At 57.4% G+C, this 24,844-nt stretch overlaps 2 protein-coding genes across 5 annotated transcripts; one reads left to right on the top strand and one right to left on the bottom strand.

Annotated features, from left to right (window-relative positions):
• Positions 1–12,932: 12,932 nt before the first annotated feature.
• LOC102018332 lies at positions 12,933–20,489 on the top strand. The gene is made up of 3 exons (XM_013516734.1): positions 12,933–13,112; positions 13,280–13,794; positions 20,032–20,489. The coding sequence occupies exons 1-3, from the start codon at positions 12,933–12,935 to the stop codon at positions 20,075–20,077; spliced, it is 741 nt and encodes a 246-aa protein (XP_013372188.1). The 3' UTR covers positions 20,078–20,489.
• Positions 20,490–21,227: 738 nt separating this feature from the next.
• Positions 21,228–24,235, bottom strand: LOC106149141. Of its 4 annotated transcripts, XM_013517125.1 has the most exons (4): positions 22,904–23,207; positions 22,398–22,465; positions 22,099–22,211; positions 21,228–21,471 (listed from the first exon to the last, which is right to left on the bottom strand). In XM_013517125.1, the coding sequence occupies exons 1-4, from the start codon at positions 23,110–23,112 to the stop codon at positions 21,229–21,231; spliced, it is 633 nt and encodes a 210-aa protein (XP_013372579.1). In that variant the 5' UTR covers positions 23,113–23,207; the 3' UTR covers position 21,228. The 4 variants fall into 4 exon arrangements, 2 of the variants coding, with proteins under 2 accessions (XP_013372579.1, XP_013372580.1); XM_013517126.1 differs by lacking the exon at positions 22,398–22,465; XR_001235113.1 differs by lacking the exons at positions 21,228–21,471; positions 22,904–23,207 and adding an exon at positions 23,680–24,235 and having other exon boundaries at positions 21,748–22,211.
• Positions 24,236–24,844: the final 609 nt, after the last annotated feature.

The following is a 24,844-nucleotide window of genomic DNA, read 5'->3' as shown; positions in this document are numbered from 1 at the left end:
GGTTTCCACGTCCTCATCTCTCCCCGCCCGCCTGGATCCAGCAAACAAGTAAAACAAACAGCCCAGAGAGGGCAGTGCGCAGTGAAGCCAGACAGTCTTCCCTTCCCACCTGACTCCTGTCTAATTCCTTCAGGCTGCCCTTGAGCTCACAGCAATCCTCCTGCCTCAGCCTCCAGAGTGCTAGGATTGTAGCTGTGCACCAGCACAACTGGCTTCCAGGCTGTTTGGACAGTGCCCTGTAGAGGCAGCCTAGGACACCATCACGGCATGGCCCCAAGCCTAGGGGACCAGCCCCGGGTGGAGGAAGGAGCCCTGCCCCCCGCCGGCCCCCTGTGCCCCTCCTCACCGGACCCTCTCCAGGCTGAGGCTCCTCCAACCTCAGCTCAGGCTGCACTTCCACATTCTCAGGACAGAGTTCTGAGCTGGAAGAGGGACCAAGGAGGCCAGCGAGACGATCGATCGACCAGTCGATCAATCACCCACCCACCCACCCAGCAAGGCAGGGGCAAAGCTCCAGTGGAGGGTGCGCTAATCTGGAGATCTGCGCCTGCTTAATCAACAGGGAAAAACTTTGCCCTGCTGTGGGATGAAAGTGCCCTTTCTGTGACCATTTGGTGGCTTTCATGTGCGTGTGTTCCTGGGGGGCAGCAGTGGGGGAGCGGGTGTACTCTGATCATCCGCGGTGGGGTCTGTGTCTCCCCCCAGTACCTCTTCTTCCAAACTAGAGGGTGGGGAGACAGAGGGGTGCTGACTGCAGGCCAGGCCTGAGGGCTGGCGCTTAGGGTCCCCCACCCTGACCCTCCCGGACCCAGAGTCCTGCCCCCTCTGGAACTCTGTCCCTGGGCTTTGCTTTCTGCACTCCCCAAGGGACCCCCGACCCCCTCAGCATTTTCATCAGCTGGAACAGGAGGAAGCCTTGATGCCACCCCAGTCCCCAGGTGCCCAGGTGCCCAGATGCCCAGGTGGCCAGTGTGGGCGGATACAGCAGGGACCAGGTGTCCCCAGGGCTCCACCCCGGCTCCCGGGGACCCCATCTCCCTCCCCCGCTACTTCCTAGTTTTGCATCTCCACCTCTGGCCGTCAGTGCCCACTGCCCTGTGTGTCTGTCTGTCTGTCCCTGCCACGGGCTGGGCTCACCGTGCCTCTCTGTCACTCGAGTGTTTATTGAACTGTTTTCCGGTGTGCAGCAGGCTCTCCTGCCGTCAAACTCTGCCATGCGCTGTGCTGTGTAATTTAAAGCTGGAGTTAAATTACGACTTCTCCGGACCTGTTGTGGCACCCACGCCTCAGCCTAATTAAATGATCACATCCATTCTGAAGGCAGCTCCCTTCTCCCCTCCGACGTTAATTACAACATAAGAGGCTTTAATGGCCCGCCTCACCTCCAGCTCCTGGAAAGAAAGGTCAGGCGATTAATTTTCGTCATTAATCTTTTCCCAATGTGGACACTGTGCTGTCACCGGAGCCTATTAAACCCCCTTTGTCCCCCCTGCCAGCCTCCTGCGCCCCTCGCGCCCTCCTCCCTGAGTGACTGCGGGGAAGGAAAATATTTAAGAATCACTTTGTCTTTCTGCCTTTTATCCCCCCTGCTCTGGAGACAGCTTCCCCTTGGGGGGCTGGGGGTGGCGCGAGGGGAGAGGGACACAGTTTGTTTCCCTGGTGGCTTCAGCACAAGTCTCCGATGTCAGGATCCAGAGCCGGCTGGGTCCGTGGCATTCCACCACTCCTGACCGGCACCCTTTGTGCAGGGACAGGGAAGGCCTGAGCTGCCACTTGTCCGCCCTACCTGGCTCCACAGCGGGAAAACAGTGAGGAAAGAACCAGGCACCCCGGGCCTTAGGGGCCAGGATGGACCGGTTCCCCGCAGTGGCTGAGCCCTTCCCTGTCGGCCCCTACTGTTCCTTCTTTTTTCCTCCTCTCTCTGCAACCTCGGCCTCCACCTAGGGGACAGCGGGAGCTCTCCATACAGGAGGCTGAGCAGCGCCTCTGGGAAGCAGCGGGTCCCCCAGCTGGGGACAGAGCCCAGCCTGCACTTTCCCGAAAGCAAGAGGCAGAGGTGTGAGTGAGCTCTGCACACAGCTTCCGGTCCAATCCCAGAGTTTGCTTGATTTACAGTTCTGATCCAGAAGAATCCCAGGGATGCAGAAGGGGCTGAGGCTTGTCCAGCAGGGGCTGGGAGTCCACAGAGGTGTGGGGCTCTGGTGTATGTGCGTGAGCGTGTGCACGCAGGTGTGAGCTAGGCCAGAGCCCAGCCTCGCCACTGCTTTCTTCAGGCCCAGCTATGTCCTGGTGAGAGAGGACAAAGGCTGGGCCGGAGCTGGGCTTCTCAGGGAGAGGAGGGGAGGGTCCAGCCTGAACCCTTTGGAGCAGCCCTGCTGGGAACAAGGGCCTATGGATCACCCCCAAGAAAGCTGTGCTCGCCCTGGCCAAGGCCCCACATAGAGCTGTGGTCATCGACAGGACCTCTGCCCTGGGTGGGAAGATGCTGAGTAGGTGGGGTGGAGTTTGGCTGGGAAAACAACAACCAAAAACCCCCAAAAACGGGTAAGAGAGGAAATATCGCCGGGTGTTGAAACATATTTTCCACCCTTAGCCTGGAGGTCAGTATAGAACAGCTTGGCTGCAGAGTTCACTGACCCCAAATGCCTAATGACAATGACAAGTTCACAGAGGCTTCCTTCCTTCCTTCCTTTCTTTCTTTCTTTCTTTCTTTCTTTCTTTCTTTCTTTCTTTCTTTCTTTCTTTCTTCGTGTCTCTCTCTCTCTTTCTTTTCTGAGACAGGACCTCACTGTGTAGCCCAAGTGGTCCTCCTGTCTCAGCCTCCCCAGTGCTGGGATTACTGGTGTGCACCACCATGCGTAGCAGGAGAGGCCCTTTTGAGAATCAAAACGGACTCATGCAAAGCCTTCCAGGTGTGGGCTGGGATGGGGCGGGGGAATGGGAAAAATCCAGTGGGCAGCAGTGATTAGATAGAACCCTACCATGGGCGACCCTGGTTGTCTGTGTTCAGCGAGGTTGGCTGAGCTGCACTCCCTGGCGCTGGAAGGCGCAGGTGTCCAGGGAACCCAAGAAGGCTGGGCTGTGTCCGAGCGCGGGATCCAAGAGAGGGTCCCTCACTGCCTGCCGCCTCCGGGGCTGGCACCTGCCTGGAGGTGGGAATGAATCCGCTTCCTCCGGTGGCCCCGGGCGAATCCTCCCGGCCAGAGTTAGCCCCTCCTCCAGTGCCCCCCCAAGCCAACCCAAGGACATTGGGGACATCACGTCCACAGAGCCCTGAGCAGCCGGATAATAATAATTAATAACCATTAGGAACAATAAGGAGACCAGTGCCCGGTCAGTCCAATGTGCAGCCTCGGCTTTTTTCTCTCTTCCTTTTTTTTTTTTTTAAACTTTAATGAAAACAATGATTTGACTTTGAGGAAAGTGACTTTTTTAAAGTGAAAGCTGGATTGAGTTCCTCCCCCGCCCTCGTCCCCCTCCCCCAGCTCCTCCTCCCATCCCCCCCCATTTCTCGCTCTCCCTTTTTTCTTTTTCTTTTAATACTCTGCGTTCTATCATGCAAATCCCCTTTCAAATTATGAGAGTATTAGAGCCATCAACGGTAATGTCACCGCCACAAAATGAGAGTGGGGACTTAAGCACCTAACGAACAATGAAATGTGCGGGCCCTGGGACAGGACAATTAAGAACTGGGCTTAGCCAGCCAGGGAAATTTATTGCTATCAAATCCATATTTCTATTTTCCCCCTGAACAGTAACCTATTTGAATATGATTAAAGGGTTTCATTACGGCGGAGAGAGAGGCCCGGGGCCCGCAGTTCCCTGTGAGCTCACAAACAGGCTGGGAGCCGGCTGCCCTGGTGAGGATCCAGGGTGCGGCTGGGGACAGTGGGACAGGAAGGGCAGGGGACCCCGGCCAGACCTTGGACTGGAGGCCTGGGTCCCTGGGTAGGTGGATCCGGTGGAGGAAGGGGTCTGCTAGCAATGGGGCCTGAGTCTCCGGTTCTCTCTCTGTAGAAGGTGCTGCTGGAAGGTTCATTATCGGTGGGGAAACTGAGGCACTACATTGAACAGCTTGATGGAGGACATTTAAATTAGTGAGGGTGGAAACTCAGGGATCCAAAATCCAGGGCTAGTCTTCCCTCCCTCCCTCCTTTCCTTGCTTCCTCCATTCTTTTTTTTTTTTTTTTTTGAGACAAGCTCTCATTATGTAGCTCAGACTGGCCTAGAACTCAGTGATGATCCTCCTGCCTCAGCCTCCCAAGTGCTGAGATTACAGGCACATGCCACCTCATCCGGCCCTCCCTCCCTCCCTCCCTTCCTTCTTTCCTCCCTTCACCCCTCCTCCTTCTCTCCTCCTCCTCCTCTCTCTCTCTTCTTCCTCTTTCTCACCCTTCCTCTCTCTCCCCATCCTGGGAATTGAACCCAGGGCCTTTGCACTGAGCTACACTTCCAGCCCTTTTAGATTTCTATTTTGAGACTCACCTGCTCTAGGAGGCTGCAGACGGCCAATTCAAGCCACCAGCAACGCAGCACCTTAGTGTGACCCTGTCCCCCTCTCCGCTTCACACTCTGTGTCCCCGTGGTGCCGAGTGCCACGCAGACCCTGGCATGAGCGACGCAGTTCCCGCCGGGCATGGGGGGAATGTACAGGAGGCCCAATTTGCTGAGGATGTGTGAACGGCTGGGGCTGACACCGAGGTCAACATAGGGACCCTCTGGCCCGTGGGCTGGGGCGCTGCGGGAGGCGCGGCTGTGACAAAGCAGCGGGTAGGACTCTCCCCCAGAGCCTGCGCCGTCACCGTGTCCCGGGCAGATCCAGCGCCAGTGTCTTCCTGCACTGTCAGCGACACCCAAAACGACAGTGATCCCCGTGACAGCCCGAACACTCTGGGGAGCTTGTGGATCATCTTAGTGCCCCCCTCCAGCCCCAGGACTGAGGGCTGAAACTAGGGCCTTTGCACTAAGCTACACCCGCAGGCCTTTCTTCCTTTTTTATCTTGAGACAGGGTCTCACTAAATTGCTGAGTTGCCCTAGCTGGGCTTGAGCTTGTGACCCTCCTGCTTCAGCCTTTTAGAGTGCTCCAGCAACAGGCATGCCCACCACACTTCTTTTTCTTTATTTATTTTGGGGTCTCACTATGGAGTTTAGGCTGGCCTGGAACTCACTGCATACCCCAGGCTGGCCTCAAAGTCTCCGTGATCCTCCTGCCTCAGCTTCTCCAGTACTGGGACCACAAGTGTGCACCATCATGTCCGGCTTTCATTTTAGTTTATAATGAGGGTTCACACTCCTGTCCTTAAATCTTCAAAACAACCCCTTACAGGCCATGAGTGGTGTTCGGAGAAGTTAAAGAATGGGGCCAGAGTCACACAGGCAATAAAGGACAGACTGGGATTGCAACCCAGGCTGGCTCTGTGGTCAGCGCTCACATATGCAACTTGTTTCGGGGTGCAGCCACCCCGACTTGGGCCCAGCAAGCTGCGCCCATTGCTTCTTGAGGGAGCATCCTCCCACCTCAGCCAGGAAGAAGAGAACGGCACTTTGCGGAGTATCTGCTGTGACAACCTAGCCCTCGCCAGCTGGCGGGGCAGGGCCAGGGTGGAGGACCTGAGGGGGAACAGGAGGAATGGCAGGACCGGAGTTAGGGGTGGAGGAAGGCAGGGTTTGGGGTCCTGTGTGCTCCAGTATCCTAACTTGGGTCTTGTCTAACCTTGCAGTTCTTTTTTGTTTTTCAGTACTGGGTATTGAACCCAGGGCCTTGACACTGAGCTCCATCCCTGGCCCTTTTATATTTTTTATTTTGAGACAGGGTCTCGCCAAGTTGCCGAGGCTGGTCTCAAACTTGCGATCTTCCTGCCTCAGCCTCCTGAGTGCTGGGATTACAGGTGTGCGCTATCACGCCCAGCTTGGGCCCATCTTGTCCCTGGATCCCTCCCCTCCCCCTCTGCGTGTCAGACCTAGAGCACCCCAAGGCCACAACACCACACCCTGCCTTGCTCATCACAGGGTTGGTCCCCAGCATCGGCACCCACACTCCACCAAGAACTCACACCAGCCGGGGGCACCTGGCCTGTGGCATCACTGGGCAGGGCGGGTGGCACACACTGGGTTGGGCAAGGGTGGCAGAGGAGCCTGTATCATTCATTCATACTCACTTCCCAGCACCTTCGTGCACAAGAAGACGATCTACACCTTGACCTGGTCCTCAGGGGCTCACGGTCTGTCACAGAATAATGACCTATGACGCGGAGATTTCAACTGGCCGCAGCCACCCTCTCTGATGAGCGGGGCAGCTGCCGCCCCCACTAAAGAGCTGAGATTTCCACCGAGCAGCGCAAGGTCATGGTGGGCGTGAAAACCAGAAGCGGGCAGCCTGAGAAGCAATTCCGCCTTTCTGTCCTACCAGCTTCTTCAGGTTCTTCCTTCCCTAAAATCTCCTAATTTCAGGTTCACTCCTTGCCTCTGTTTATCTACCCACCCGGGAGCCGGGGGCTAAAGTCACGACCCCACCCACCGGCCAAGGAGTTGGAAGCTAGGCAGGGCGATGGAGCAGGGCCTGAGGCCCCCTGCTGGGCTGGGCGCTCGTGTTTACAGGTTGAACCACGCGGACATCCAGGAAGGCCCAGGGCTGTGGTGCAGATAGTGGGAGGTTGCCCTTCTTCTGGCCATGAGTCCTTACTCAGTGGTACGGGCACTTGAACAGTAGCGCAGGCAGGTGGTATACGGACCACTGTCTCTGCTCCTCACCCATTCTGGATCCCGTCACACCCTGTGAGCCCATCTGTCCCTGCTTGGCCCCCTACTAAGAGGCACTAAACACTTCGGGGACGTCATTGAGAGAGAACACAAGCTAGGAGCTCGCATCGGGCTGGGAACCAGGAGAGACCAGCTCAGGTGTTCAACAGCAGCCGGAGAGGGTCTCTGCAGTGCAAGGTGGGTTGCCTCTTGCTTGGTACCAAGACCATGTGCGGGGCAGGGAGCGCAGGGAAGTCACCATGGCGACAAGCCTTGGAACTGTGTGCAAATGAGGGTGTTTCTCAGCTTCTCCTTGGCCAGCTGGTGTCTCATGACCCTTCCCCAGCCCGGATTCCAGGTGAATCCTGAGCGTGGGGACCCAGCCTTGTGGCTCTCTTCTGCTCAGGCCTCTGTAGGGCAGGCGCAGGGAAGGAGCCTTGTGGCTGGGTCCCTTGCTGCCCTTCCCCGCTTCCCCTCCCCTTCCCGGGCTGTCAGCTCAATAGGCAGGTGTTTAATTCCAGCCTGGCAGGAGCCCAGAAATGTCAGCATCGCTGCACACCAGTCTGCAGTTTGCTCTTAAGACAGCAGTAGAAGCTGAACCTGCCCTCATTGGCAGCGTGGCCCTGGTCTCACGGGGGCCCTTGTGGCCACACTGTGCTGGCTGACAGCTTCCCCTGGGGCCCTGAGCTCCAGGAGCCTGGCAGAGCAGGCAGAGAGCCTCTCCAAGTGCCTCTCTTGGAAGCTGGCTTCCTGAGCACTGATCATCCATTATGTCCCTGGCACATGCTGGGCCTACTTTTGAACTATTAAAATTGTGTAACAGCAAAAGCAAGGTGGGTGCTCATGTGGCTTCGGGGCAGAGGCTGCAGGTGGCTTCTCCAGCATACAAGATGCTTCTGTTGTCTGTGGCTGCCTTGCTCAGACTTAGCTGGGGATCACTGCAAGATGCTACCCTCAGGAAGACCGGCCACCCAGAGCCTCTGCGTCCTTGGGAGGTCTCGGGGCTGGGTGCCAGGCACAGGCTAGTCATCAGAAAAGGGGACCGTTGCAGGTGAACAATAAAGCTTGAGGACCTGGGTTAGAAGCAAAGGACTCTGGGAGGGCGAATCTCAACCAGAGGACAGAGCCAGACAGACCAGCTTGGGTGGGACGGTCCGTGAGTGTCATCTCAGAAGGATGGTGGGCTCACCCTGGCAGAAGCTTACCTCCAGTTCTGTTCCTGCCCACCCATGCCCACTTCCCTCCTGCTCACTTATCTATTTCTTTTTGCTCTGACATCTCCCACCTGTCCCCCCCTCCCCACCCACAGACCCCAACCAGGCATCACGGTTCCTAACGAAACGGAACTGCTGCCAGATGAAATATATTACTATTAAATACTTAATTCTTCTAGTGAGCAGAGAGCAGGCAGTATGAATACGATTATTAAAGAAAATTACTTTGGCTGATCAGATATTTCTGCATACTAATTTCTGACCCCTCTTCCCTCACTCCTGCTGCTCATCCCTTAGAGACCCGGACAGATAAAATTCCATCACAAATAGCTGATTACCAAGGCTGGCATTAAAACCCACATTTTCCTCCTGCCCCTCACTCACTCTCGTGTGTCTTCTCTGTGCTGATGTCCTTGCTTGGAGAGGGGGTGCCTCTGGAGAGCAGCTTCCCTCTGGACAACGTTAGGGACACCCTATTCCCTTCTTCTTGTCTGAGTCTACTTTTTCTCCAATATCAGCAGACCCCTTATTCCAATCATTCTCTAAGTGGGCAGAAGACCCAGGAAGCTCAAGGAACCTTGCTTTCAGTTCCTCAAGGGTCTCAGGCTCCAGTCTCTTGCTTCTTGTGCTTAAGAACATGGCAGGTCGCCCATCAACCAAGACGGCTGACTATGCCTGGGGCTGGGCTGTCAGGGTCGTAAGAAAGGGACCGGAAGTGGGGTCTACATCCCGCCCACAGGGGAGGGACTTCCTAATTGTTCGGAGCTTTCTGATTGGCTAAACTTTAGGGATCTTTATAAACATCTGGGGGATAGAGTGAGCAAATTCATTCATTCACTTATTAAAAACAACAAGGTTTTATGTGTGTCTGTGTCTCCAACATGTAACTCAGAGTTACACGTTCTAGGGTGTGTTTTCATCCGAATTACATGTTCTAGGGTGTGTTTCCATCTGTAAAATGGGGCTAACAGCAATCTGTACTTTATAAGATTCTTGTGAAGATTGATGAGTTAATATATAGAAAGCACTCAGGACATTGCCAGGCATTTAGCAAAGACCATGGAAGAGCCACACATAGTGGCACACACCTGTAATCCTAGCACTCGGGAGGCAGAGGCAGGAGGATCACTGTGAGTTCGAGGCCAGCCTGGGCTACAAAGTAAACTCAAGTGCTGGTGATACAGGTCAGTGGCACAGCACCTGTCTGGCAAGCACGAGGTTGTGAGTTAGATTCCTGGTACCCACCCCTATGTGGATTTCAAACTAAATTCAAGACCAGCGTGAACTACATAGTGAGACTGTGTCTCAAAAAACCAAAAATAAAGAAAAATAAAATAATAAATTATTAAAAAAATAAAAGCAAAGACCATGGGAGTGATAGCAATTGTTACCAGCATTATTACCGTTGTTACCGTTGTTTGTATAACTTTGAAATGTATTCCCGCCTGCTCACGAATGGCATCTCCCCACAGTTCCCAGGTTAGAGGTTTCTCCGGCCTTCTTTCCTGGGTCTCTGCCTCGCTGGTCTCCCCAAGGGCCCCTCCACCCCACTTGGAGCCCCCACCTATTTCAGGCCATGGTTGCCACAGCAATTGCCAGGGTTCTGACAGGAGGGGAGCCTGCTAAAAATACACCCATTCCCACAATCCCATAAGACTTCAATTTACCTGCTTTTATAAAAAGATGCTTCCTTAGGTGTCACCCTGTGGAAGGTATAATTACAGCCTGGGAATGTTAATTCCTTTGCTCCTGATATGCGGAACACTGCTCTGCAGGGCTCCTGTCCTCCTCAGAACCCTAGGAGGGAGATGGGCAGCCAGGGAGGGAGGCAGTTGGGTGGGAGGTGATGCCAGGCCTGGAGTCCTGTGGGATCACCCTAAACCAGAGGCGGGGTCACCGTGAAACTGGAAGCAGGCCCAGGGGAGCTGGGCAAGGCCTGGAGGAGGCGGCTGCAAACCCGGCTCCCCAGGAGCCCCCTGGTGGCTGGAGCTGGACAGGGTGGCCGCCGGGACAGAGAGCCGGACAGTCTTGGACCAGAGCTAGTTTCAGACCCCACGCTGGAGCTATACTTGTGACCCTGGAGTCACTTTCTTGTGTTCAAGTGGGCAGCTGTGTGACATCCTCCAGGAAGCAGCCAAGTGACGGGGCTCTGGGAGCGCGGGGCACCCTCACTCCATTCTACCTGCGCAGCGAGGCTCCGCTGCAGGGGGGGGGGTGCCGGGTCAGGCAACAGTGGTCGCCATGCTGAGGAATCAGCGCCGGGGACAGGGTATTGGCGCAAGGGAGCCACGGTGCTCCAGGGGTCCTCACCCAGGCTAGGGTGGCACTGCCTCTGCTCCCCTGACCCCCTCAGTCTGTAGGCAACACAGGGACCCCGGGAAAGCCTAAGAAAGGCTGTGTCTTACTCTGCTGAGCGCTCTAGCATGGTGGAGGGCTTTTCTCAGGAGCTGTTGGGGACAGGGACATGACACTTCTGCTGCCAGCCTGGGGGGATCACAGGTTTGGAGCCTGCATCTTTCACCTCTAGCAATCCCCCCACCCTCCCCAGCTGGGGACTGAATCCAGAGCTTTCACACTGAGCTGCACCCCAGCCCTTTTTATTTGGAGACGGGGTCTTGCTAAATTGCCCAGGCTGTGCTTGCAGTTGTGATCCTCCTGCCTCAGCCTCCCGAGTGCTGGGATTATAGGTATGCAACTCCCTGCCCAGCATATCAGGGAGGCTTGAGTTTAAATCCTGAGTCTCCCACTTAGCTAGTGGACTCCGGGCATCACTTTCTATCTGCACAATGGGAATGCAAGTACAGCCACTGCCAGGGGTCCTGAGGGTAAATGCATATAGCAGACCCATGAAGGCATCCAAAGCAGCATCCCGTGCAGCCTATCGGCCCATAAGGAGCCTCGCTGTGCTTCTGGTAGGCCGAGTTCGCGTCTCCCCAGCGGGTAAGCACTCTCAGGGCAGGAGTCCCCCCTGTAGGCATAGCTGTCACCAAATCTGCCCTACGAGTGGATGATTGTGTCAGTGAACACTCAACCCACTGAATTCAGTGGAAACTAAGCTGCTGAAGGAGAAGAAAGCTGGGCGTGGTGGTGCACGCCTGTAACCCCAGCACTCAAGAGGCTGAGGCAGGAAGATCATTGTGAGTTCAAGGGCAGCCTGGGCTACATAGTGAGACTCTGTCTCAAAAAAACAAAAAAGAGAGAGATCCTATTGACTCCATATCAACCTTGGTGCCAGTGTGTGTGGGAGCTGGGCAGAGCTGACCTCCTAGCAGGCAACCGGCAGACATGCCTGAGCTGGGACCTACGGGGTGACCTGGCCGAGTCCACAGGGAGGAGGGCCTGTCCCCACCCCACTCTGGATGGAGGCCCCAGGGTGGGGCATGGAGGCCCGAGGCACTGTGGGCCTGGTCCCTCAGAGGTGGAGACACAGAGCCCGGAGTGTTTGTTTTTCCTTGTAGACTTTCTCTAAATAAACCGTGGCTGGCAGAAAGGGGCTCTGCTCAGCGGCTGTTTACCCAGTGACCACGATTAAGAGGCTTCTCCATGGCAACAGGTGGCAGCGGGCACTCTGGGAGCAGGGCAGGGCTGTGCCCACTGGAGAGAGCGGGGGGCGGGGTGCGCGGGGAGGAGGGTTCGAAGGTGCTAGAGGCAGCCGACCCATCAGGGCTGGGAAGTGAACGGAGAGAGACCAGGAAGGAAAGCGGAAGGGCTTCGCAGGTTTCTGTCCCCAGGGGCCTCTGAGAGAGGCCTGGTGGCTCTGAGGAGGAGGGGCCACCCGGAGATGTGCAGTGAGGTGTCCTGGCTCAGGCGCTTGTGGACAGAGGCCCCTCACAAGGGGCTGGTGGGCTGTGTCCCAGGCAGACTGTGTCAAAGTGCTTGAACATCCAGCTCCCGAGTGTGTGTGTGTGTGTGTGTGTGTGTGTGTGTGTGTGTGTGGCCCCTCTTCACTGGGAAGGGATGGGTATCAGTTTGCTAGCTGCCCTAGGGGCCGCAGACTTGTCCCAAAACAGCAGAAGCCCAGTGTAGTGGTGCATGTCCGTCAACCCAGCACTCTGGGAGGCTGAGGCAGGAGGATGGCGTGTTCTAGTAGCCCAACCTGGGTAATTTAGTGAAGTCCTCCTCAAAATAAAAATGGAGCTTAATTCGAAGGTCCTGGGTTCAATCCCTATCCTACTCTCTCCACAAAAAACAAAAACAAGAACACCCCAAACCAGCAGCAATGTGTTCTCCAGCTGCCAAGGAGGCTGTGTCTGGCACCAAGGTACTGGCAAGGCCGGTTCCTTCAGGAGCCCGGGGGGACACTGTGACCCTGCCTTCCGGCTTCTGGTGATGGTGGCCATCCTTGGTACCGCGCCCCTCCAGTCCCTGTGCAGCTGTGAGCTCGCGTCTTCCCTGTGTGTCTCTGCAGGCGGTGGCTCAAATTCCTTCCTTACCTAAGAAGGCAAGCTCGAGCCTAGCGTGGCTTCATCTTAGCTTTTCGGTCGCATCCAAAAAGTCACACACAGGGGGTGAGGACTTGAGATATCTTTGAGGAACACAGTTGTGCCCACTGCAGGCCTTGGCACCACGAGGGCAGGGTCTCTTGGCCGCTCCTGTATTTCTCCCTCTTCCTTCTCCACAAAGGGGCCGTGGGGGTTTCAGGGTGTGGTGGGGACCCAGCCGGAGGTGAGTTTGGGGGCTGTCAGTCCTGTGACCCTGGACAGGTTGTTTCTCCCTGCTCTCCCTCCCAGGCCTCTCCCAGGGGTGGACACCGGCTCATGCTTCAGCCATGTGGAACCTCATGTCCCACCCGTGGGCACTGAACATCCACCCCACAAGCCCACCCCCTGTTTTTTTTTTTTTTTTTTTTTTTTGGTCAGTTTGAGACAGGGTCTCACCATGCAGTTCAGGCTGGTCTTAAACTTACTTTGTAGTCCAGGCTGGCCTTGAACTCACAATGACCCTCCTGCCTCAGCCTCCTGAGTGCTGGGATTACAGGCATGCACCTCCACACGCGTCCCCCACCTCTGTTGATGTGCAAAGCCTTCTGGAACAACTGCTTTGCTCCAGTCCCTGGAGGAGCAGCAGGGAGCAAACATGGAAGGACATTTGTGTCGGAGACGACAGTGGGGAGTCACAAGGGCACGTTCCACCGTGCCATCGAGGGGGCGGGGCAGGCAGTGAGGCTGTGTCGGGCGCATCCTCCAAGGTCCCCCATGGAGTGGACATCTGGCCGGTGGCTGCTGTGCTCCTGCGGGTCCCCACGGCGCGCGTCCCCCCCGGGTCTGTTGCTCGCTGGCTGCCTCCAGTCTCACTGTCCCTGTTACTATTCTGATCCTCATTACAGAAACGTCTCACCCGCCTGACGACAGCCACACCGCCACGCTGTTCCCCGGCCCGGGAGACAGGGCGCTCGGAGCTGCCGAGCAGTCAGAGTCAGGCAGCCGAGGGGGAGTTGACGCCTCTGGAGCTGGGGGGAGTCAGGCAGCTGCGGGGGGCTTCTGGTGTCAGCTTCTCCTCCGAGCTCTGTCCTCCCCATCCCACCAGCAGCTCTGGCCGCGGCACGCGGCTTCCTCCGGGCTGCACCTGCCACCCTGAAGCTGCGAGGGCTTCAGAGCCAGCCCTGTGCCTTGCGGCTTTGCAGTCGGGCACCTGCCCAGGTGTGGGCGCACAGCAAGTGCTCCATAAATGTCCTTGCAAGCTGGTGGAGCATGGCCTGTTTGGTGTCCTTGGCCCACGGGTGGGGCGGCACAATGCAAGAAATCGGAGAGGAATGACAGGAAGTTTCCTGTTCCCATCCAAGGAGCAAAGTTCTTCCAGAATCACAGTCCTGGAAATTCCCTGTGACAGACTCAAGCCTTGGTACGGAACGTGACCTCCTCTTCCCGGGCTCTCTGATGACGCTGGCTGGGTCCTTGGGCTTTCTGGGGCCTCAGTGTCCTCATCTACAGAGTGGGGACATCGCTTTGCTTGCCTCGGGGCTGTGGGGAGGGCTGAGCGAGTGACAGCACAGTGACTTTGGGGCACACAACAGAAGGGGTCTGTGTGCAGCACAAGTGTGGCTTCCCTAACGGGACATCACCAGGCCTCAGTAGAAGGGCCGCCTGCCCGTGGCCAAAGGGGCCGGGGAGGGTGAGTCTGGAGGGCAGTGGCCGGGCGCTGGGGGTTTAGGAGCCCCGGGGAGTGGGTGAGCTTGGGACCCTGGGACAGATCCCGGGCAGTGAAGACACAGGATGGTGTCGCAGGGAGGAGCAGGAAGGTGCGGAGCGGCAAAGGCAGGGTTCCTTCCAGCCCCCGGCGACGCGTGCAGAGAAACAGCCAAGAACAGAGCCCTCAAAGTTTCCAGCACTCTGCTAAAATTAGCCCCGTCTTGCGTGCTCGGCTCTATATTTAAACCAGCGGCCTGTCAGAGAGAGCGCTGTGCCGGCAGCACATGCCAGCGGGTTTGGGGCCCAGGGTGGCAGGGGGCAGGCAGCTTCCCCGAGCACGAGCAAGCGATCCGTCCGCACCGCATCTGTCGCAGAGCGGCTCGGGGCGCAGGGCCACTCCCTCCGGCGGGATGGAGGAAGAGACCGTGGCAGAGACAGATGCGCCCACACGCAGACAGGTGGAAAGGAGGCCGCTGGGTGGGGAAGGGCAGGGACAGAGTGACAGCAGCGGAAGGCCGGGCAGGAGGGGCAGCCGGTTCCCGAAGGCAGCGTGGCACGGAGGTGGTAGCATCCAGTCTAGGGGACGGTGGCGGGGCCCGGGGAGTCCTACCACCGGGCAGCCCTGCCAGGGGCCAGAACTGCTCTCCTCCTCCCTGCTGCCCTCCCTCTCAGGGGACAGTGCTGGCTGACAGGAGAGGCTGGGACATTAACTTTGACGCTGAAGAGGGGATGATTTATTACCCAGGCATAGTTCTGCATCTCTTCAGAAACCTGTCCCTCGGGCCCAGCCGCCAGCCGCCAAGCCTGCAGGCCCAAGAGGCTGTTTTGTCCCGGACGAGGTCTCTTGTGGCCTTGTGGCTGAGCGCGGGCCCTGCCTGACGCTCAGTGTGTGTGCATGCATGTGCTTCTGCATGTGCACCCACGTGTGTGCATGTGCGCTTGCCGGGGACAGCTGAGGTGACCCGAGAGCCCTTCCGGGTGTCTCGCGGTTCAGACAGTGGAATGCCAGGGCCAGGTGGGGAGACCGAGTCTGGCCTGAGTCTCCCAGTCTGTTCAGTGCCTTCTCTGCGTCTCCCTCTGCCAGAGCGAAGTCTGCCATCCGTAGTGGGCAGGGACAGCCTGGCGGGGGTGGCTCTCCTTTCTCAAGCCCAGCTCTGACTTTCCAGGAGAACCGCCCAGGCTTTGCTGTGACTGCCCTGATGTCAGCACCAGAAGCCCCACACCCACAGTGGGGTGGTTGGTGACACACTCTCCAATTCTCTCTGTGCTCCTGGAAGTAATACAGAGTATGGTTACAGTAGCTGACAGCCATTGGCCCTGGCTAGAAGCGCAGAACAGTTGTGCTGAGCACTTAACACTGAACGCTTACTCGGCACACTCTGAGGAAGTCGTCGCTGCACCCATTTCACAGGTGACCGAGGTGACCAAGGTGAGACAGGGCAGGGAACGGGTCCTGAGCTGAGACAGGCAGAGGCAAGATTCGAACCTGTCTGCTCCAGCTCCAGGGGTACCACCCCTTTTGGCGGTACCGTGGATGGGAACCAGTATGGTTCAACTTCACCACTGAGCTACATCCCAGCCTTTTTGTTTTGAGACAGAATCTTCCCAAGTTGCCTCGCCTGGTCTCAAACTTGCAGTCCTCCTGCCGTAGCCTCCTGAGTTGCTAGGATTATAGTTATGCGCTACCATGTCCCAGCCAGGGAGCTCCCTCAGGCGCAGAGTACTCCCTCTGCTGCAGAGGGCTCCATGTGCTTAGTTAATGAGGCTGTGTCCTTGCTCTACCAAGCAGCCTGGCACAGCCCCATGTCTCCTTAACCCAGGGCCTGGCACAGGCTTGGCTGGTGATATCACTGAGCGGTGCTGGGGAGGCCGCACCCTGCCTGGCCTCGGCTGGCACCGATTTCCTCCCCGTCTTGGCCTCTTGACATCTTTCTTGTTCCTGTTTGGCATCTTCCTGGCTCCACGCCCTGTGTGCCAAGTCCCGAGCCAGGCCTGGCCCGAAAACCCGCGCTCCTGTCCCTGAGGTTCCGGACTCAGTCTCTGGCCTGAGGCCGCCCAGCCTGGCCCTCTTTGAGGCCCCCATTTCCGGGCAACCCAGACTCTGATCCACGGATCGTGGAGGTGGCCCCTGGCTTCCCGGGCCTCTGCTCAGGCCCCGCCACGGGGGATGGATCCCCACGTCGGTGCGGGTGGCCCAGCTCTTGTGGTTCCTTCCGAATCCAGAAACTCTTAGTGAAATTACAGCTTTAATTAAATACAGCTGGCTGTGCGTTGTACTCCGTATAATTATCGTGTTATTATTATTATCACTTAGAGGAAAGTTCAAACAAAGTTTATTGTAAATAGCATTTGACAGAGATAACTGAACAGCCGAGGGCCATGGCCCTGCCCACGTCCCCCTGCAGGATGCAGAGTGGTCACTGCTGCCCGGGGGCAGAGCAGGGAGGGTCTCCTGAGGACACAGGTGCACTCGGTCAGCTGTGGCCTCGGGGAAGTCCCTCCTCCTGTCTTTAGGGTCCCTAACAGAGAGGGACCCACTCATCCTGCAAATATTAAGACCTGCTGTGTGTCTGGCTCTGTTCAGGCGTTGGAGTTCAGTGGCCAAACAAGCAGAATGAAGTTCTGCCTTCATGGAGTTTATACTCTAGTACAAAGGAGAAAAGAGGCAGGTGACACACGCCTGTAATCCCAGCACTCAGGAGGCTGAGGTAGGAGGATCACTGTGAGTTCAAGGCAAGTCTGAACTACATATCGAGGCCCTATCTCAAAAAATTTTTTTTTAAAAAGGAGAAAGGCAATCATTATATACACAAACCAATAGGTACATAGTACTGGGGAGGGGTGAATAACTGGATAAAAAACAAAGCAAGGTAAGGGAGAGAAAGGGAAATTGGAGCAACTTGGGGGGGGGTCTATTTCAGGAAAGGCCCTCAAAAGGGTGACGATGTGTAAGCAGTGACTGGATAAAGTGAGGGTGGAGCTGTGAGCAAACAAGGGGAAACGCTTCAGGCAAAGCACAGCATGTGCAAAGGTCCGGGGGCAGGACCCTGACCAGTGCTCAAGGAATGACTGGGAGCAGAGTGCTGGGAGCTGATGAAGGGAAAAAGCAAAAGGGAAGAGATGGGATTGGAGGGACAGCAGGCCACGGAGAGGTAAGGACCTGGGGTTTTGCTCAAAATGTGAATCAGCTGTGCACACGCCTATAATCCCAGCTACTTGGGAGGCAGAGGCAGGAGAATCACAAGCTGGAGTCTAGCCTGGACAACACGTCCACTTTATCAAGATCCAGGTTCAAAACAAAGAAAGAAGGGCTGGGGATGTAGCTCAGTGTGAAGGCCCTGGGTTCAATCCCCAGTGGCAAGAGGAAAAAAAAAAAAATAACAAGAGGAGCAAGCGCTGGGCAAGCACCTGTCTCTCGGGCTCCACCCTGGGCGCTGGGCGCTGGGCTGAGGCAGGAGCCAGAAGGATGCTTACCTGGCACCTGCCAGGGACTTGCCAGGAGGCCCATGCAGAAGCCGTGGAGGTTTTCCTGGCCTAGCCTTGGAAGTCACACAGTGTCACTTTACCCCGTTACCCAGGGCTGTCCCAGGTTTAATCCGCAGGAGTGAGACCTAGGCAGGGGCGCACATTTGGGGGGCATGGTTAACAGAGAGGCTTGGCTGGAGACAGCTACTAGGAACCCACTAGAAAAGCCTGGGAGATGGTGATTCAGGCAGGGCTGTGCATGGACCACTGTTCTGGTTTCCTTTTCTTTTTTTTTTTTTTTTTTTTGAGACAGGGTCTCGCTATGCAGTTCAGGCTGGCCTTGAGCTCACTTTGTGGGCCAGGCTGGCCTCAAACTTACAATGATCCTCCCGCCTCAGCCTTCCGAGTGCTGGGATTACAGGCGTGCACCACCACGCCTGGCTTCCTTTTCATTTTTGTGCTTCTTTGAGACAGGGTCTCGCTCTGTGGTCCAGGCTGGCCTTGAGCTCACTTCCTATCAGCCTAGGAAGCTGAGATGCCCAGCCCAGGAATAGCACTTCTGGGTGCAGTAGGAGTGGACTGAGAGTCTTCGCCCCAGACCCCAGCTCTGCACGGCAGTCACAGCCCCACCGCCCCTGAGAACGGAGCCGTCAACACCAAGTTCGGGTCGTGCTGTGCGGACACAGATCTGAGGCTCACGACCGCCCTGAGCTCGGCATTGGCGGCGTCCAGAGCCTAGATTTCACCCCGTGAGGCCCGGTGGGGATGGAAGGGGGCGGCACACTGGGCCCCGCTCTGGGCTGCGTGGGATGGGCACGGGCTGCGTACAGCACAAGTCAAGGGCACTGTTAAAAGCCAGGTTCAGAGTGGGCAGCGCTGTGAACCAGGTGCCAGGGCATCTTCGCCGTGGCCTTCAGTGTCCTGTTCAACGCCCTGCGGTCCCAGATGGGCTGGCAACAGCCCAGCCAGGAGGGGCACTGTGGTGCCCAGGGATTCCTATGCCCGGCACCAGGCTCTTGCTGCTGGGCTGGGAGGAGCAGGGAATGGAGGGCTGGCATAGCAGAATCCGGGGCCCCATGCTCGCTAAGTCCTCAGTGACTTTCAGGTAGATGTTGAACCCCAACCCCACTCCTGATGAGGCGTCAGAGGGCTGGGGTGGGCTTGCACGTGCCTGGTTTTGTTGTTGTTTTTGTACTGGAATTGAACCCAGGGCCTTTGCATAAAGCTATATCCCCAGCCCATAATTTTTTTTTTTTTGTCTTTTTGAGACAGAGTCTCATTATGCAGTTCAGGCTGGTCTTGAGCTCACTCTGTAGCACAGGCTGGCCTCAAATTTGCAATGATCCTCCTGCCTCAGCCTCCAGAGTGCTGGGATTACAGGCATGCTCAACCATGCCTGGTTTATTTTTATTTTTTATTTTATTTTATTATTATTATTCTTTTTTTTTTTGGTACCAGGAATCAAACTCAGGACCTCATACTTGCCAGGTAGTCACTGTGCCACTGAACTATATCCCTGGCTGTTCCCAGCCCATAATTTTGATGGGCTTTTTTTCTCCGCTACCGGAAATCGAACTCAGGACTTGCCAGGCAGGTGCTTGTACCACTATTTCCCCGGCCCCTCCAGCCCATAATTTTGAGACGGGATCTTGATAAATAGATAAACTGCCCAAGCTGGACTCAAACTTTCGATCCTGCTGCCTCAGCCTCCCAAAGCCCTGGAATCACAGGTCTGCACCATCACATCGAGCTTCCTGATTTCCTAGAAGGGTTTTTATTTTTTTCCCTCTTCTCCCCTCTGGAGTCTTCAACCTGCAGCTTTCCCGGTTTGAGGACAGCAGCAGGCCGCTCCTGGCAGCCGAGCCTGGGTGGCGGACCTGTCACCTGGCTGGGAGCAGGAGCAGGTTGCTAACTTCTGCTGACACTGGCAGGCCCGCCTTGCAGCCTGATCTTCGTGGCAGCCACACTCGCACAAATCTCTAATTGTTTAGTTTAAAGAATTGTGTTTTGACCGCGAGGGGATTTTGGCTGGAGCTCAAGAAGTGATAATGATATTTCGCTGCCAAGCCGTCTCCTTGGCTCGCCGCGTGTTAACGCGCACTTTCAAGCCGCTCCAATTAACTGCCTCGCTCTGGGGAGAGCAGGAGAGGGCGCCGGCAGGGAGAGGGGAGAGGAGGGAGACTTGGGGGGAGCGGGGGACGGGAGAGCTGACAGCCCCCTCCAAGTCTTATTAGCAAACAAGTGGGGGTGGGCGGTGACAAAGTTCTTGAAGACTCACCTGCTCCCCCAGTGAAGCGGTGGCTTTTGCTTTGGCGGGGAGACCGGACGGCCCGAGAGGCACTGAGGATAAAGACCCGCCCCCAGGGTCTCCCCTCCCCCCTTTCCGCCCGACGAGCGCTCGTTTTTTCTGTCCTTCAGGGATGAGCCCGGGAGCTCAGACTTGGCCCTTTCCTCACACTAACCCTAACCCTTCTCTCTGTTTTAGGGACACCAGCTGGGTGACCTCTGTCCTGCTGCTGAGTGAGCTGTGAGTTAAGGCATCGCCACGGCAACTCCCTGCCTCACCTCCTGAGGTTGTGACCCCGCAGTCACTGGTGAAGCCTTAATTAAAAGTGTAATCTCCTTTTTGAGACAGGGTCTGGCTCAGTTGCCTTGCCTGGGCTCAAACTTGCCATCCTCCTGTCTCAGCCTCCCATCTGGCTGGGATTACCTAACTGTACCACAGGCTCCTTGTTAATTAAGGGTCCTCATCGCTCTCCTAGGCCTCCAGGTCCCCAGGGCTTTTCCATCCCTTCTTTCCATCCCCCCCTCGGTAGGTAGGGAGGCTTCTCCGGGGAGATCCCAGGCCAGGCTGGTGCTGGAGAGGATGGGAGCTGCACGTGATAGGCAGAGTCAGGAAGGCCTCCAGCAGGCCCTGGCACAAACCTTCCTGGGCAGCACACAGACCCCGAGACTGATCATCCCCACCCTCTCCTGGTCGCCATGCAGGTTGCACACCTTCGTGTCCAGGCCCCCCAGGGGACTCCCACAAGTCCCCGGGAGATAGGGGGACCCCCAGCGGTGCAGGGGTGCGAGTGGAGGGTCTCAACTGGGGCCAGATGGTGGGGTGTCTGTGCAGAAGGTGGTGGCCACTAGCATGAGGCCCCTTGCCTCCCCTCCCCCACAGACAAGACCCGCCCCAGCAGGCGCTCACAGCTACACCGCCTCCTCCGGCCCGTTAGGCAGCAGATGCGTCCTGAGGTCACTGCCGCTCCTAGGGCTGTGATTTTCAGAGACTGGGAAACTGAGGTTCCTTGAAGTTAAACAACTTGCTCAAGGCCACACAGCAAAGAGCAGCCAGGCTAAGAGGCAACGGGGCCTCCCTGCGCTCGCGGACCTGGGAGGGAGAGGGGCACAGAGGTGAGCTTCCGGGCAGGGCACACCACCTGACCTGGCCTCTTGATCCAAGGGGGTGCTTAGTCCCAGGCTGATCCCCATTTTCCTGTCTGTGGGAGGGACCCAGAGCGTCCTTCCCACCCTCCAGGTCTCGGCCCTAGTGCCCCCGCCAGCCAGCGGCAGGTCAGCGGCGGGGGCTGGGATGCGGTGGGAAGTGGGTACCCCTTCCCTGCCCCAGAGCACAGCTGTGTAGCAGGCTCGAGGAGGAGACAGAGGCTCCCAGAATTCGAGAGGCTGACACCCCCTCTCACAGCCCCGCCCAGGGAGCTGCCAGGGACTCTAAATTCAGTTGTTCGACTGGGACCCCCGCCTTGCCTGCTGGGGTGACCTTGGGCAATGTGATCAGCCTCCCTCCTGGGATAGCTTCGCAGTGGAAGAGTGGAATCTCATTTCTGCCCGTCTGTGCTCCGGAGCGGTGGTCCGGCACTGTGCCCAGCACACAGTAGATGCTTCCTGGCTGGTTGGTGAGCAGGCACAGCACACACATGGGCTGCAGGTGTCCGCAGGGACAGTAGGAAGGAGGGAGGGAGGAAGGGCGAGGGGTTTAACAGGTACAGAGGAGCCCGGAGTGAGCCGGGCGGGGGTGAGCCAGGCCCAGTGGCCACAGCACCTTCTCTGAACTTGGGTCTCCTGGGCTACAAAATCTGACACATCCTCCACCTGCGGGAGCTGCTGGGAAGAAAACTGAAGCCAGGCGTCTGGCAGCGCCCGGCGTGGGGCCTGTCTTCTCTTTTGGGACAGAAGGAAGTGCCGCAGCTGTTACCGGTCTAACAAAAATATTTATTTTGGAGGAAGGGACCGTCCTGGGCACTGGGGCTGCCGGAGCCCCCCTGGCAGGGGTGCCTGGTGACCTCCGAGCACTGAGCTCTTGGGGCCGTTGTGGAAATGGGAGGCCACACGGTGTTGGGGATCCCACAGATCCTGGGAGGCCGGGGTCTTGCAGGGGAGGCCTGGGGCCTGGCCTTGGGGGTTGTCCGGTGGGAAGCCAACCCAAGGCTGGTTCCCCAAAGAGGTGGGTGTCAAGGAGGGCAAGGTTTGAAGGGTGCAGTGGGGGCCAGGGTGGGCCAGGGGTGCAGCATGGCCTCTGTCCCCAGCTTGGTCCCCAGGCTGCGCTCACCGAGGCTGGGCCCATGGAGGGGCAGCAGGGAGAAATCTTCCCGCCACCAGGCCAAAAGCCCCCACGCAGTATCACCACCGGGGTCCTTGAGCAGCAGGGCCTGGGCCCTAAGCCTACAGGGAAAGAGATCATTGGGTGGATGGGACCCAGGGGTGGCCCAGGAAGAGGTGGGCAGTATGGGGCGGTGGGGAGGGAGGGCGAGAGAGACAGGGCAAGGAGACCAGGACGCCAGGACAGGAGCCAGCAGCGGGTGACACATGGCCACACACCCCCCGCGTCTTCCTCCTCCTCTTCCTTACCCTTCCCCCAGAAGGCCTCTGACACCGAGATCGGCCAGGTTTGGAGATAAAGTTCACCCACCTCTCCTCTAAAAAACAGAACCAGGGGTGGTGGCGCAGGCCTGTAATCCCAGCACTCAGGAGGCTGAGGCAGGAGGATCACTGCAAGTTCGAGGCCAGCCTGGGCTACAAAGTGAGTTCAAGGCCAGCCTGAACTGCATAGTGGAACCCTGTCTCAAAAAGACCAAAAACCCCCAAACCAAACCAAACCAAACCAAACCAAAACAAAACAAAAACCCAGAGAGCAAGGGAGAACTCAGACCAGGGAGGTCAAGAACACATCCTCTGGCACAGGGAGGAACCAGGACCCCATCTCCTCCCATCTCCCAGCTCGAGCCCTCCTGACCCAGATCCTGCATCAGAACTGACCGTTCCAGGGGGTCACAGTGCTGTTCCCCGCCCCAGAGAGAACATGGTGCTGACCCCCGCCCGCCCGCTGAAGCTTCTGCCAGTTATGCAAAGCGCACCCAGAGCCAGGCTGCCCTTCACCTGGGCGTCTTCCCTGCTCAGGTCCCCGTAGCCCCTCACTCCTCCCTGGTGGCCGTGACCACATAGTTTGTCCGGCTTGTGAGGTCTGCGGGTGAGGGTCCTCACAGCAGTGTGGCCGGCTGCGTTTTCTAAACGTTCTGTGTATCTTTCTGGCCAGTATTTGCTTCCAGGCTGGGACTGAGGTCATCTTTGATTAGGTCTGTCCTTGACAGGGAGCTGCACCCCCTCCTACCCTCCCTGGAGCTGGAGGGGAAGGGACCTTCTCTGTCCTCTGAGGCCATGAGCTCGTAGGACCAGCCCCACCTCCAAGCCCACTGTGAGGTCACACTCGGGGTCACAACCTCCAAGGGTCATTGTGTCTTCAGCTAACTAGACCCACACCGCTCCCGATCTCCTGTGCAGAGACGGCCACACAGGTGGAGCCCTTAGGGCTCCTGAGGACCCCCTCTCTTCCCTGAGGGGGTGCAAGGCAGCTGTCTTCTCCTTAATTCCCATGATGCTCCAGGCAGGAGGGTGTTAGGCCCTGCAGTCAGGAAGGGGCTCTAACCCAAGTCCAGGCCTAGCAGTGGCTCGCTATGCAGTGGGAAGGGATTCCCCCCCACAAGTCTGAAGCTAGGAAGCCTGGGGGAGGGGAGGCCTCAGTGACCTGCCAGGCAATGAGACCCCTGCCACACTTCCCACAGTGCTGCTCTGCCTTCTCCTCTTCCCTCCTCTATAAGATTGACACCCCCCACCCCCAGCAGCTGTGGCCCACCTGGCCCAGCCTAGGAGAGGAGCTCCTCCTCCGCTGAGGTCTGCTGCTGACAGCATTTCCGCTGAGATCCCTGAGAAATGTCCACGCTCTCTGAGTCCCTCGAGGGCAGTGTTTGAACGCTCGTGTGCCTGGAAATTGGGTTCTGAGCAAGAAGCAAGGCAGCTTCAGGGACCCCCAGGGCATGGCTGCTGGACAGGCCCGCAGGCTCCCCTGTCTGCTACCCAGGCCTGCCCAGGTTCCAGCAGGGACTCCCTCACCTTCCGGAAGTGGGGAGGGAGGAGAGAGTGTTCTCCCAGCTACTCTGCCTCCCTGAGCGGGCCCCAGCTGCCCTTCTGCCCTGGCTCCCTGTGGCTCCAGCCTCCTCTACACCAAGCCTGCAGGGGCCGCGCTGGCCAGGCAGCTGGGCCATCTAGGGTCTTGCATGAACTTGCCTGCCACCTTAGGCATGCCCCTCCCTGGGCCTCAGTTTGCTCCTGTGATTTAATGATACAGTGGTGTGATTTAATGACGCAAGTTGCTCACATGGGGAAAGAGAAGATGAATGTGAAGGAAATGGGGGGGGGGTTACTTAGTAGGGTGCTGGCAATGGTCTTCCAGAGAAGGCTAGGGTGCTGGCAATGGTCTTCCAGAGAAGGGGGTACTCAGAATATAATTACAGAGGCCTAGCGTGGTGGTACAAGCCTGTAATCCTAACACTCGGGAGGCTGAGACAGGAGGGTTGCCACAAGTTTGAGGCCAGCTTGTCTTAAAAAACAACAACAAAAAAATAAAAAAAAAACATTACGGGGACAAGCAGAGGACCAGAGTCTGACAGCTCCCAGAGTCTGAGGACACATTCAGCCCGGCCCCTTTCAGGGCTTTAACCTTGTTTACAGAAATGGGAATTTGCATGATGAAAATAACCCCAGCCGGACTGCGATTTTACTGCGCTTGGCACGGGACTCGGAAAAAGCGGCTGCATAGCCAATTACTGGAATTTTAAAACACAAATAATATTTTATGGGATCAGTGGGCTGGCGCAGGGCCGCCGCACCCGGCGTGGCTCCTCTGCCCACAAACAGACTCTGATTGTGCGGCGGGCAGCGCGCTGGACCTCGGGACTTGGGGACCCAGCGGGGCGCGCGGGGGTCGCGGCGCGGGCAGGTGCACCGCGGGCCGAGCGATC

Source organism: Chinchilla lanigera, unplaced genomic scaffold, assembly GCF_000276665.1.
Source record: "Chinchilla lanigera isolate Chin_1 unplaced genomic scaffold, ChiLan1.0 scaffold00036, whole genome shotgun sequence".
NCBI lineage: Eukaryota > Metazoa > Chordata > Mammalia > Rodentia > Chinchillidae > Chinchilla > Chinchilla lanigera.
The sequence above is the reverse complement of the archived record's forward strand: the minus strand, read 5'-3'. Positions and strand labels throughout refer to the sequence as shown.